This window comes from Sphaeramia orbicularis, chromosome 16, assembly GCF_902148855.1.
Source record: "Sphaeramia orbicularis chromosome 16, fSphaOr1.1, whole genome shotgun sequence".
Classification (NCBI taxonomy): domain Eukaryota; kingdom Metazoa; phylum Chordata; class Actinopteri; order Kurtiformes; family Apogonidae; genus Sphaeramia; species Sphaeramia orbicularis.
The window spans coordinates 60743269-60758416 of NC_043972.1; the positions used below are offsets into that span (position 1 = coordinate 60743269).

The 15148-nt window shown below is 38.5% G+C and overlaps 1 protein-coding gene across 1 annotated transcript in view; it reads right to left on the reverse strand.

Annotated features, from left to right (window-relative positions):
- Positions 1 to 15148, reverse strand: part of LOC115435856 (high affinity nerve growth factor receptor-like) — a 72918-nt gene that overhangs the window by 38539 nt on the left and 19231 nt on the right. Inside the window, 2 exon segments of the mRNA XM_030158464.1 lie at positions 9114 to 9185; positions 12874 to 12948. Of these exon segments, the coding sequence (XP_030014324.1) occupies positions 9114 to 9185; positions 12874 to 12948 (147 nt within the window).

Below are 15148 nucleotides of genomic sequence, written 5' to 3' on the forward strand. Positions count from 1 at the left end.
AGGCACCAGCCGTAAACAGAATGAAGAGGACACAGAAGTCTGTTCTGATCCACTGTAGAAACATGGACATGTCTGTGTCCTGTTCATTATTCCAGAGTACATTCAGCTGTTTACTGATGAAATGTCCCATTTATTTCCTTTCTAATATCAATTCTGATCCCAGTACTGGTGTGTTGCATGACTGCGGTACTCAAATAATCAGGTTACAACTCAAAACTGTACTTTGGAATCACTAAATTAATCTGAATCAATCAATTAATACTGAATTGAATCGTGATTAATCGATTCAGAACCTTATGAATCGAAATCAAATCGATTATGTAAATTCACCATGATACCCCGCCCTAATAACCTTGGTTAATGGTTGATCTGTTTTTTGTTTTTGTTTTTTTTTTGGGGGGGGGGTGTGACTGTGGTCCACCCTCTGATATTCTGTCGTGTTGTCTGTTCAAGTTGAAAACACAGCTGTGTGACGTTCAGGGGTCAGCTCCCCCTACAAACATAAAGCTGCCAGTTGTTCTGTTTGAGTGTAGGTTCATAAAAGGCTGAATACTGGAGTCCTCTGTTAAAGCTCACTGCGCTGCTTTTCTTCTTGTACAGAATGAAGGATCATAAAAACCTACAATCATATGTCAGAGGCAATAACCATTCTGGGGGTTCTAGATAACTGTTACCCATCCTGTCAGCCTACTGAAATACAGTCCCAGAGGTTCTCAAATGAACCTCAGACAGGCCACGATCCAGGCTGTAAATAACCCCCCCCCCCAGAAGACCACCCTAAACCACACTGGGGACTCGACACATGGAAGCCAATCCACATTCACTGTGGCAGGGCCAAGAGTTCAATTATTTGTTTTCCTTGCTCCCTAAAGTTCATGTCAGATGGGTTCGCCATCGGGGCTTATCCATTACCGGCTCGATTCCTGGCTGAGCCCAGAGGACGAGGGCGGAGCCGGGAATAGCATCCACCTCAGACCGCTGGGAAAAACTGCACAACCCCCACCACCACCACCAGCCATATTAATTTAAATTGATTCATATAAACTCAAAACAGATAGTAACTGATACAAATACATGATTACAAATATTAAATTATTTAACTCATTCCGTGCGTTTACATGACTGTTGGTTTAATCTGATTAAAGGTTAGACCAGGGCTGTCAAACTCACTTTAGTTCAGTTCCACATTCAGCCCACATTGATCTCCAGTGGGCCGGACCAGTAAAACAATAACATAATAACTTGGAAATAATGACGACTCCAAATTTTTCTCTTTGTTTTAGTGTGAACAAAATTGCATTATGAAAATATGTACATTTACAAACTATCCAAACAAAAATGATGTGAATATCCTGAAAAAACTGAGATTTTTTGTGAAAAATAAATGCAATTTTTTAACCATATTACAGCTCAACTTACCATTTACACATGCATATTACAGACTGGATCTACAAAGGCACAAAATATTTAATAACAGGAAGTATAATGTTAAAATTTTACTTTCAAAATTTCAGGTTTTTCACATTTTATTGTTAAAGGATAGTTTGTAAATGTTAATATTTTCATAATTTAATGTAAGTTTTTACACTAAACCAAGAGAAAAATATGGACTTGTCAGTATTTATAGGTGTAATGTAATATTATGTTTTTCACAATAAAATAAGAAAATTTGGAGTCATTATTTCTAGGTTATTATGCTATTATTTTAGTTGAGATCACATTGGTCTGTATGTGGAACCTGAACTAAAACGAGTCCCACATCCTTGACCGTTAATATCTGAAGTGTAATTTTTGAAAATTCATCCCACAGGCCGGACTGGAACCTTCGGCGGGCTGGTTTAGGCCCCTGGGCCGCATGTTTGACACCCCTGGGTTCGATCCTATTTCAGATGTCCATGTAAACACCTTATTCCAGTTGAAAAAGAACAGTTCAGATTAAATTTAAACCTGATTAAAGTCAGTGGTTTAATCCTCTTTTAACTGCGCTCTAAATTCTTCCTGGACATGTAAAGCCTTTATTCCGTTTGGACTTTATTCCTTCCATTCTGCACATGCTCAGTGTCTTGTCCTGTGGCGATGACGCACACATTCTGCGCTGGTGGTGCAGTCTAGTCTTCCCAAAGCGTTCCAGTGGAATATTCTGATGGGATCTACCAGCCTGGAAAACCCTGAAGGAACAGTTCAACACTGGCTTTGGATTCATTCATTTGTCCTGAACTAATGAGTTCCACAAGTGGGACAAACAGTTTGAACTGCAGCCCTAACGTTAGCTTAGCTTAGCCTAGCTTAGCATAATGGCTTCATTCCTCTGCTCAGATGTAGCCAGGCTTTTAGAGGTGATTTGTAGTATTTTAGGAGTGATTTGGGTCAGTTCAGTTCTCCTAATCATTCCTTTAGTCCGCTGGGGTCAGTATGATCACAAACTGAGGCTCAGATCATGGTCATGTGACTTACTGCAGGAAGAAAATCTGGGAAATAAAAACTAATGCAAAGCTAAAACACTAAAGCAAAGCTAATTTAGCACATGCATCCCTTCAACAAAAAGATTTTCCAACTTCCGTCAACACAACAGTCCACAGATTGTATGAGTGCAGTAAGTCGCAGATCTGAAGAAATAATTAGAGAGAATCGGATTTGACAAAATCACTGAGAAAAGACGACAAATCACCTTTAAAAAACTGGCTACGTGTGACCATGGAAATGCAGTGACTATGCTAAGCTAAGCTAACAGAAGGGCTAAGCTAAGCTAACAGAAGGGCTTCCAGAACCCAATAAACGTTTCTCATGTAAACCTTTATTCAGGTTTAACATTTCCATGGAAACATAAGAGAAAATACTTTAGTTCCGGATTAATTTCTTCTGGAAAAATAAACTGGATTTAAAAAAAACATCCTGTAACCGTACCCATTGTTGTATTGTGACTGCCTCCACCGCTGCCACCACCACAATAAAGCCAGCAAATTAGACTACTGGTATTATTATTATATAATTTTGTATTATTACAACAATTCTTATTTCCCCCCTCTCTCTTTCTCTCTTTCATTCACACTCCCCTCTTCCCCTTTTCCCTGTCGCCCCCTAACCAAAGTATATTGTTTAGTTGCTCTTTACATTGATGATCTTTTTCACTGGACTATGATGTTGCGGTTGTTGTTTTTGGTTTGTTTGTTTATTTGTTTGATTTTCCTTTTGTTTATGTGTTGTGGTTGTTGTTTTTCTGTCCACATTGTCTTGTTAACTATCACAAATTTAAAAAAAAACAAAAAAACAAAGAAAATTAAAAAAAAAAAACCTGGGAGACGGAGGACTGGACCCAGACCAGCAGGGGGCACATGACCACGCCTCAACATTCAACTGCATCACAATCATGTCAGTCTAAGGTACAGGTGTCAAACATGCGGCCCGGGGGCCAAAACCGGCCGCCCAAAGGGTCCAATCTGGCCCCTGGGATGAATTTGTGAAATGCAGAAATTACACTTAAGATATTAACAATCAAGGACGTTAAAAGTTTTTTAGGTCGATTCAACCTAAAGTGGGTCAGACCAGTAAAATGCTATCATAACAGCCTATGAATAATTAAAACTGCCAAAAAAAAAGGAAAATTACACAAAAATGTTTACATTTACAGACTAGCCTTTTGTAAGCAAAATATGAATAAACTGAACAAATATGAATAACTTCAAATGTCTTAAGACAAGTATGTGGAATTGTACCAATATTCTGCCTGTTACTAAATGTTTTGTGTATTGTAGATCCACTGGGATCTGTAAGTTGTGATGCATAAATTATAAACTTAGACGTAATATTGTTAAAATTGCACTTTGTTTATGATGTGTTCAAGTACGGTTCATAGATGTAAACATTTTCATTATGGAATTTTCCTTTATTCACTCAAAAACATAGAGAAAACTTTGGAGTTGATATTGTTTATAAGTTGTTATCCTATTATTAGGTGTTGTGATCACTTAGCTTTGTGTGTTTGCGTGCGTGTTTGTTTGCTTGTTAGCAAGATAACTCAAAAAGTTACGGACAGATTTTCTTGAAATTTTCAGGAAATGTTGATACTTGCACAAGGAAGAAATTATTAAATTTTGTTGGAGATTGGGGGGGGGTTTGGTCCAGTCAGAAGGAGGAGTGGACTCACAGCATCACAATGAACACAAATGAAGGAAAAAATGAACAAAATGCACAAAAATGAAGAAAATACAGAAATTGAATGAACACAAATGAAGGAAAAAATGAACAAAATGCACAAAAATGAAGAAAATACAGAAATTGAATGAACACAAATGAAGGAAATAATGAACAAACTGCACAAAAATGAGGAAAATATAAAAATTAAATGAACACAAATGAAGAAAATAATGAACAAAATGCACAAAAATGAAGAAAATACAGAAATTGAATGAAACACAAATGAAGGAAATAATGAACAAAATGCACAAAAATGAGGAAAATATAAAAATTAAATGAACACAAATGAAGAAAATTGAATAGAAAAACACAATGAAGAAAATAATGAAGAAAATAATGAAGAAAATTAAGAAAAACTATGAAAATATAAAAACAAAACGACCAAAAATGAAGAAAATAGTGAACAAAGTGAACAAAAATAAATATAAAAAAATGAAGAAAAATGAAGGAAACCATGAACAAAATGCACAAAAATGAAGTATATAAACATAATAAAGAAAAATGAAGAAAATAATGAACAAAATGAAGGGGGTGTGGGGGGCAGATCTCTCTTGGTGGAGGTCTGCGCTCTCCCAGTGCTTTTCCTGTTTGTATTATTTGACTGGTCCGGCCCACTTTAGATCATATTAGGCTGAATGTGGAACTGAACTAAAAAGACTTTTACACCCCTGGTCTAAGGAATCTCACAAATACATCTGTTTGACACTGAGGCCCCTCTGCTCCGCCCAGCCCCTCTGCTCCGCCCAGCCCCTCCCACCACTGTCACATATTGATTAGATGATAATGGACCCTTAGTGGAGTGTATTTATTATGCATCAGTTGTCGATAATCCGCCAAAGTGAGCGAGTAAAAGGTGACTGGTGGATGTCTTCTCCAGTTTCTTGAGCTCACCCCCCCCCCCCCCACCTCCATCCCGCCTGTCAGATAAGCAGACATGTGGCGTACACTCAGTGAAACCATGTGGACAAGATGGAGATGATAGGGCTGGGCTGATGAGAAGGTTCAGGTCTAGAAGGTCGGATTCAACAGTAGGGCTGTTAGAAAAGATCGGCAATATATTGCGATATTTCATTTCACAATACTGTATCAATATTTAAAAAGTACTGTATTGATATTTTTAAAGATTTATTCAAATGTAGATATTGTGGAGGTTAATTTTTTTTTTCTTCTTTTTTTTGTTTATATTTTATTTATTATTATTTAACACTCTTATCTTCCTCTTGGTCTGGATCTTCTCCTGGGTCTGGATCTTCCTCTGGGTCTGGATCTTCTCCTGGGTCTGGATCTTCCTCTGGGTCTGGATCTTCTCCTGGGTCTGGACCTTCCTCTGGGTCTGGATCTTCTTCTGGGTCTGGATCTTCTTCTGGGTCTGGATCTTCTTGGTCTTACAGCTGGACCAGACTAAGGAACTGAAAACCCTTTGACTGACAAACAATGGTCCACACTTCTTCTTCTTCCTCTTTGTGGTTTTTATGGCAGTTGCCAAGGCAACAACGTGCACTGTGTACTGGTGAAATGCACCAAATCTAAGCAATTTAGATTTATTATTATGGGCTGTATTTATCAGTGAAAACTTTAATTATGGGAATTATCTGAATGACCTCATTTTTTTGGATATGGGGCAGATAATTCTCGGTGCCGATAGTTACTGTGCATCTGTACTTTTTGGTGTGGTTGCAGACTCAGAGGTTGTTTCTTCCTAGGACACAGAGGGTTCGGGTTCAGGTTTGAGTTCGGGTTCGGGTGAACCTAACTACTGTCACAGATGCCAAGGATCAAAGGATCATTTCACTAAGAGCTGACCTGACTGATCATTTAGTCAACGTGCAGAGTGTCTTCAGTGCATGAACACTATGACAACAGATCCTCAGTGAGTGGAATGAGGTCAGGACGGGCGGGTATCTGTGACTAATCCACCTCCATAAAACCCACTCACTGTGATGATGTGTCTCAGTCCTGGTGGACACGTCTGGACCAGTGACATGAGCTCAAAGAAACAACAACAAAACAAACAAGTGTTCATTGAACTCAAACTTCCACCAAACACCCTGAACGGTGTGCATGTGTGGATCCACTCTTTCTGTGTAAATCCAACAGTTTCCAGGTTGTTCCATACACAGAAACAGTTGAAGCTGGTCCCAGTCATGTGTCTGTCCAATTAGATTCAATTCACATCAATATTAGTTGAGTTCTAATTTTAAATGTGTGGTAAATGGGATTTTCAATGTTCAATGTAAATGTCCACAGAGTCCACATTCCACAGTGGATGTGGACAATTTAGTTCCAGATACAAGAGATTGTTCTAAGCTACAGGTGGATCCAACTGGAGGAGAATCAGAGTCGTTTTGAATTTTTTATGAATTTTGGAAAATGTCTCAATGATGACAGATGGAAAACTGTAGATGTTGTGACCTTGAACTTTGGCCTACTGGGACCACAATTTAATGGGTTGGTCCCAGGGCCTAGGCCTATCTGTGGGGAAGATTTGGAAAAGATGGGTGGAAGAGTTTTACACTAAAGTAGCAAACAAACAAACAAACAAACAAACAAACAAACACACAAAGCAAAGTGATCACAATACCTCCTGGCGGAGGTAATAATGATCAAATACAGGTGGACATGTGCTCTGTTCTAGAAATGCATGTTCCCTCTGATTCCACTCATTTCTATTATTTTTAATTTCTAGGTTGTGTAATTTCCTTGTCCATAAACAGGGCAGAGGTGGGTGGGGCCAGCTGAGCATCATCTTGGATTGGTTCAAACACTTGGATTCTCCGCCCTGACTGTCCATAGTCTGGATCAGGTCTAAATGTACGTGTGGAACTCGTTCAGTCCAGCAGATGGATGGTAAACCACATAAAAACGGCCCTGGTGGTTCAGCCAGTACTCCAGCCTCACGGCAGAGGGCGCCACTGAGCACACAGGCTCCTCCTACTACTGCACAACTCACCTGTAGACATTCCTCTATTTCTCCTTCTGGCCTTAACCCGGTGTTTTTCAACCTTGGGTTCGAGACTCCATATGGGGTCGCCTGGAATTTCTAGTAATTGAAAAATAAAAAGTAACTCAGAAATAAAAATCTGTCTTATTCTGTGATAGGTGAAGGCGCCGGCTGCCGGTCCGCTGCTCTGTGTGTGAATGGAAATGCATGTAGTTGTACTTTAACACTGACATTTGTCTACTCTAGAGTAAATCTGCTAACTCTGAGGAGAACTAAATCGGACTTAATAATAATAATAATAATAATAATAATAATAATAATAATATATTTTATTTATAGGTGCCTTTCTTGGCACTCAAGGACACCGTACAGTAAAACAGTAAACATGAGAGTATAAAACAAGCAATAAAACAGAGTAAAAAATAAAAAGCAGGTTAAAAAATTCAACTTTCGCTACTTCATACTGCGAGACATTGAATACCTCTTCACCTTGTATTCTGCTGATTTCCAGCACAGCTCAGGGCTCTGCCCTGTGCAGAAGTTCTCAGATGATCCAGTAGTTGTAACATGTGTCAAAGGGAATGAAGAGGGGGAATACAGGAGACTGGGGAGGGACTTTGTAGGGTGGGGCCAGAAGAACCAGCTGCTCCTGAACACGACAAAAACTAAGGAGATGGTGCTGGACTTCAGACACCAGCCCCACAAGAGGAACATCCAGCGGCTGAACAAGGTCATCCAGAAGGCAGGCCTTCAGCTGGAGTTCTGCAGGCCCTCTAACAAAACACAAGTGTCCATGAAACTGTTACGTCAACCAATCAGATTTAGAGTTGGCGACACCAGGGCCCTCTAGCAGGCGTACGGTAACGTCAGCGTATTCACACCCTTTGATTGGATAGTCAGAGAGCATACGAGCTAAAGCTAGCAAACTGCTTCTGTAGTGAGCTGCACCAACACAAATACAGTTGTGTTGGTTTAACAGCTGTTTAGTCCAAACACAACGGCTGAAGGAGGAGAAGAAATGGATTTGGACGCGGATTTACTGTCAAAGACCGACTTTTCCAGAAAAGCTGGACATCATTAAGAAAGGTCAAACAATTCTGAAGCTAGCATGCCGGTCACAACCAGGAAAAGGATTTGTTTGTCACTTTCAGTGCACTAACTACAACCGGTACCCCTGGTACCCCCAGTACCCAGTACCCCTGGAACCCAGTACCCCCGGTACCTGCACATATAATCTGTACAACAGAGTAGTTGAACTGTTTTTGAGGAAAGAAAGGAGGATGGATTTTGTGTTCAAATAATCTGAATTTTTGGTGAGTAAAATGTTGTTATTTTCCTAAATAAGTTCCTGAGGTTCTCATTGGTGTTTTTTTCTGTCAGCTGTAGCTGCAGTAGGAGCAGACTGGTGCACCAGGGTTTGTTTATTCACTAAAGGCATTTATTGTGGCTACACCAGTTATCTATCTGCGATGCAACAGCTCTTTATACTGCATTTACTGCAGAATACGATCGTTTTTATAACCATAAAATACTTACTGAGGGGTGGACTGGTTCAGATGGACCACTACTGAAGGCCTAAGGGTGAAATGAACGGTCCACCTCTGATATATATTATCCATAACCTACGGCCTCACAGGGCTTAGAGCAAAGGTTGTATTTTGAAGTTCAGGTAGGAGGACCCCACAGAGGTCTGAACTGGAGCGACAGGAGAACTTCCCCTCAGACAACGCCCCCACCCCCCCCACCCAGATAACAGAAGGTAGACATTACATCAAAGTTATGTAACACTGATTACAGTGTGTACGACACACATGAAGGCATGTGCCTCTTATAGAAATAATAAATAAAAGGCTCTTCTAGTCCGTCATATGATCCTGACAACCACATAGTTGTGTTACTTCCTGAATCTTCTCAGACAAACAGGCCGACCCACACACAGGTCAAAGGTCAGTGGGTGGGTGTGAATGAGGACACTTACACATACTGAAGCTTTGTGTTGAACTGGAAGGCGTTGGCAGAGATGAGCCTCAGTTTACAGGAGGTGACGGTCCTGGTGAAGGACAAGCACACAAACAGGCCACATCCATGAAGGAGAACACACGCTTCCACAAAGAAAACATTAACTACACACATTTGAACAACACTGGTCACATGGTTCCACTGGTCTACAGGTCACATGGTTCCACTGGTCTACAGGTCACATGGTTCCACTGGTCTACAGGTCACATGGTTCCACTGGTCTACAGGTCACATGGTTCCAGGTGTGAGTCTGTGGTCCAGTCTAATCCAGTCCTAAATGCTGTTGGTTGTAGTTTCACAGATACAGTCTGGAATTAATGATAGAATGGGTTTAAGTCCAGGTGAACATTAGTGTCAGATGGACCAGCTCTGCTTCAAACACTGTCTGCACATGACAGCACATGGACTGGACAGGTTCTATCAGTGGAACATCTACACATCTGTTGGAGAAATGGACACAAACCAACATATATGTGTTCGAACACACCATCATATACCTGGAAAAGCATATCTGTCTCTTCTGTCCTGTTGTTTTTACTTGGTATTTTTATTTCACTGTTTTCAGTGTACAGCTGCTTTTATGTCTTTTTAATCTATTCTTGTATTTCAGTCGATTATTTGGATTTTTATTCTTCTGTACGACACTGTGTTAACTGTACAGCTGTTTTATGTTTTATGTCTATTCTTGTAATTTTCTTTCATTTTTAGTTTTTCCCCTGTAAGCGTCTGCCAAATGCATAAATGGAAATGGAAAACAGCAGCAAACCAGCACTTTGGTCATTAGTTTAACAACTGATCTGATTAAAATATGGAACATTTAACACATTTAATGTGAGGCAGATCATTTATTAAACCCTGTAGAACAGTGGAATGGGTTGAATGTACTGGATCCTGACTGTGTGTGTGCAGAGTCACTGGGGTTCGGGACATTTATCTGCTGTTTCTTTACATTCACCTGAAATAAGAGTTAAAGTGTCGTCCTTTGAAATACTCAGATGTGTAATACTGCTCTTATAAGTGAAATGTGAAAACATGAACTATTTCATTTCCATTTCTGAAATCGTTTAGAAAGTGACAAAATTTGCATATTTCAATGTTACAAGAAAAAAAGGAAGATGTAAATCAAACCATTTTTAAGAAGGTAAGTCATTGTTTAGAAAAATGAATAACCTTCTTAAAAATGGTTTGATTGTGATGACAAAGTCTATTATTTCTAAGCTCTATCAAGGCCTGTTGAAAAGCAAAGGAACCTCAACAGATTATATTAAAAAAAGATGGGAGACAGAACTGAATGCTGTTATATCATGTGAACAATGGGACAATATGTGTGAATCTGCTCCTTCTACCTCCTCTTCAGCAGACTGCCCAGAATTTTGTTGGAAAAATTTAGTACGGTTCTTTATAACACCAAAACAACAGTTTAGTAAAAACTTCAGTGCTACTGTTTGCTGGAGGGGTTGTGGGGACACAGAGGCAAACCACACCCACATTTTTTGGTCCTCTACAAAAATTACAACTTTTTGGAAAGATGTTGCTACAAAAATAGAACAGATTTTGGGTTTTGGACTGCAGCAACCCACCCTGACACTTCTGTTGGGAGATTTTCCAGACGATTTGACGGTGAATGACAGGTACCTCCTGAAGGTTTTTTGTGCTGCAGCAAAGAAAGTAATCACCTGAAGATGGCTTCGGCCTGAGCCACCGGTGTTAGAGGACTGGATGAACATAGTGGAGGAAATCCACAAAGTGGAGAGACTTACATTCATGTTGAGGCTGAAAGCAGAGCTCTGCATGAGAGGGTGGAATAAATGGACTGCTTTTTTTTTTTTAAACAAAGTTAATGTGGGGCTTGTCACACAATGAGAACTGCTGCTCAGACTTTATTTGCACGGCTTAACTGATGCTGCTTGATTGTGACAATTGATAATTTTGCTTTCGAATAGTAACATGTACTTAATGCTGAATGTCGTTTGTTTTGTTAGCTTACCGGCCGAGAGGCTGTTAGCTATTGTCGTCATGCAGCCTCCGGCATCATCATCTGTCGTCATCTGTCGTCTGTCGTCCTCTGTCATCGTCTGTCATCTAACGTCTGTTGCTGTCTGTCACCTGTCGTCAGTTGTTGTCTATTGTCTGTCTTCCTCTGTCGTCGTCTGTCATCTGTCGTCTGTCGTCGTCTGTCATGATCTGTCGTCTGTCGTCGTCTGTCATGATCTGTCGTCGTCTGTCGCCTGTCATCTGTCGTCTGTCATTGTCTGTCATCTGTCGTCATCTGTTGTCGTCTGTCGTCGTCTGTCGTTTGTTACAAAACTTTCAGTCTTCTTCTTTGAAACTACAATTCCCATTGACTTCAAACTTGGTATACAGCTTCTTTATGATGATGTCAACAAAACTTAGTGAAATTATTTGGATCTGGATCTGATTCTGGATTTGGTGCCACTTTGAAAAATGTCCCCATTATAAGAAATAGGAAGTGGATGGATGCAATAACTCAGTAAATATAAATGATCTCCAGTGTAAATGTCTCCAGTCCAGCCCTGATGGGGAGATGACCCAAACATAATGTCCACATGCTGATCAGGATCTTCTTCTGGATCTGGAACTGACGCAAAATTTCACATGGGCTCTTATGGGGAAAACATTTCCATCGTCTTCTTCTCCCAAACTCCAGTTCTGATTGACTTCAAACTTGGTATACAGCTTCTGTATGATGATGTCAACACAAGGGATTGAAATTATTTGGATCTGGATCTGATTCTGGATTTGGTGCCACTTTGAAAAATGTTCCCATTATAAGAGATAGGAAGTGGATTGATCCAATAAATCAGTATCAATGATATCAAGTGTGAATTTGAATTTTTTACAGATCTGATTGAATATGAGCAAAACATGGACTATTTCTGTAATAGAATAAATACACAGAACTGGGTGAGAATAAATGGATCTGGATACATTTCCCAAAGCTCTGAATTTGGCCGCTAAGATACAGGGCCATTGGTCCGATTTTTTTTCTTATAGTGAATAATTTTTTGGGCTGTTCTCTTTTTTCTTATAGTGGATAACTTTTTGGGCTGTTGCACCTCTGGGCCACTGTCAATTTGCCAATACAGGAAGTGCTTTTAATTTGGCAAGGCATTAAAATTTATATTAATTCAGAACGCTCCTATCTGAACAGTAAACCCATAGTTCTTCCTCTGGCTGTGACTCCTGGTGCAGCTGTACAAAAATACAAAAACAAACCCAAAAAGGCCAATAAACACTGACATCCACACATTCAGTCCAAATGAACACTAACAGCACAACCCACTGAACCCCTGCACAGAAAAACAACACATTTACAACAACAGGAACAATACCCACAGTGCAATGCACTGATAAAAAGGTGTGGTCAGGACTAAAACTGAGGGATTTAAATCTATTCACCTTAAACTTTTTCGTACTTTCAACTATGTCTACAAATGAGTAGAATATACTCATCACTTTTTAGTAATTTGATTAAACTGAACTCATTTAAGTACATTGGAATTAAAGTATTTTAGTAAATACAAAGTCTGGGCTTACAGTGTAGTTCTAATAACTGCTGTGGTCGTATTTTCGTGTTTTTACACTGAAAACTGTTGAAATGACATTAGAATAGTGAGGAAATACAGGAGGAGGTGGTCAGGTCAGAGTCAGTCCACACACAAGTCCAGTCGGACCTGGTGGACTGGGGTCGGACTTACAGGTTCCTCAGTTCTCTGTAGTTCACCAGGTTCATGTCGCTGATGTTCTCCAGACCCGCTTGGTTTTCGATGTAACTGGTTCAGAAAACACAAAGAAAAGGAGACAAACACACACGGTTACAGAGGAAATACAGACAGACTGGACTGAAAAAGACACTGTTTATTCAGTTTCATCTGTTTTTATAGAAGAACCTTCAACTTTAATCTGAGCTTTAATGAACATCTACATCAGGGGTGTCAAACATGCGGCCTGGGGGCCAAATGCCAAAGGCTCCAGTTCGGCCCCTGGGATGTTTTTGCCAAGTGCAAAAATTCCACAGTCTTGAATTGAATTGAGAAAAAAAAAAAAAAAATTAGCTTGAATTAAGGAAAAAATCTTGAATTAAGCAAAAAAAAAAAAAAAAAAAAAAATCTTCAATCAAGGCAAAAAAATCTCAAATTTAGCAAAAAAATCTTGAATTAAGCCAAAAAAAATTGTCGATTAAGTAAAAAAAAATCTTCAACTAAGCAAAAAAAAAAATCTTCGATTAAGTTTAAAAAAAATCTTGAATTAAACCAAAAAAAACTCTTCAATTAAGTTTAAAAAAATCTTGAATTAAGCCAAAAAAAACAAAAACAGAATTAACACCTTAATTTTTTGTCTTTGTTTTAGTGCAAAAAATAACATTAAATTATGAAAATATTTACATTTCCAAACTATCCTGTAACATTAAAGTGTGAATAACTTGAATAAATATGAACAACCTGAAATGTCTAAAGAAAATTCAGCACAATTTTAATAATTTTTCCTCCTGTTCCTCAGGTGTTTAGTGTCTTTGTAGATCTGATCTAGAATGCACATGGACAAATGAGAAGTGGAGGAAGAAGATTGGTAAAATTGCACTAAATTTTCTAACGTTTTTTAATTTAAATTTCAGTTTTTTCAGTTTTTTTTTTTTTGTGGATAGTTTATAAAAGTAAGTATTTTCATAATTTAATGTTTGTTTGTTTTTTTACACTAAAACGACAAAAATTTGGAGTTGTCATGGTTTATGGGTTATTCTGTTCTTATTTTTCTGGTCCGGCCCACTGCAGATCAAATGTAGCTGAATATGGAACTGAACTAACATGAGTTTGACAGCCCTGATCTACATGATCAGTGAATTAAATACAGAAAATACAGGCTTTACACTTAAAAATGCAAAAGACAGAGGATAATATTAGAGTAAAAATGTGATAAATCACTTAAGAAAAGTTAAATATAGAGGAAAAGTCTTTTGGAAGTGCCACAGCAGTAGGCCTGGGTCTGCATGGGGTCAACAGTACCAGTGTACAGAACCGTTCCATCTGTTATTTGTGCTTTGGCCTTAAACTCCTGAGTGAATTTACACTTGGTTGGGATTCCATGGACATGGTGGATGGAAGGAGGTCAAATATGTTCCACATAGGGATGTAACGATTACCGCTATAACGATAAACCGCTGTGAAATCACAGACGGTTAGTATTACCGTTTAAATTGTAATTCTCATGAAAACCATGTTTGACTATCGCACTTTTCTGTAGAAAATGCCGATGTAAAGATATGTTTTTTATGTCAAATATTTGAGTATAGTTTGAATTTATTACAATTTTAATGTTCAATACCTAATATTTGGAACCAATATTCACTTTTAAAGTCTGTGAAAAGGTTCGTTAAGCATCTGTGTGTTATTTATGAAATAAATTATATACATTTTTCAAATCGGATTTTATATTTTTTTTGTCCTTTCTGGCCTTTTATGTTTTTATAGTAGGTTAAAGTGAAAAAATAATAGACAGATGATACAGATGAAGTTGTGCTGAAAAAACAGATCCAAACATGGGTATAGTAAACATTTGTTTCTATAGTATATAAAGGCCAAATCAAAAGGACTGAAAAACAGACAGAATAGACTCAGACCACTAAGGGTTAATATGTGAATGTTTCTGACACAGAAGGGACATTGTACCAATTATTTTATTAATGTATTTATTTATTTATTCATTTAATTTATTTTAAATACAACTTGGTTAAATTATTTCAGTGTGTGTATTAGTACTTTTTGAACATTCTGAGCACAATTTCAACAATACAGCGATAATAATGATAACCAGGATAATTTTGGTCACAATAACCATGATATGAAATGTTCATATGGTTTCATCCACAGTTCCACACAAACTGAGTCCAAACACAACAGAGAAGTCCAGTGTTTTTCCTGTTCAGCAGTTTATGACTAGTTTATTCAGTGCAGGAGCATCTTTCTAATCCACTAC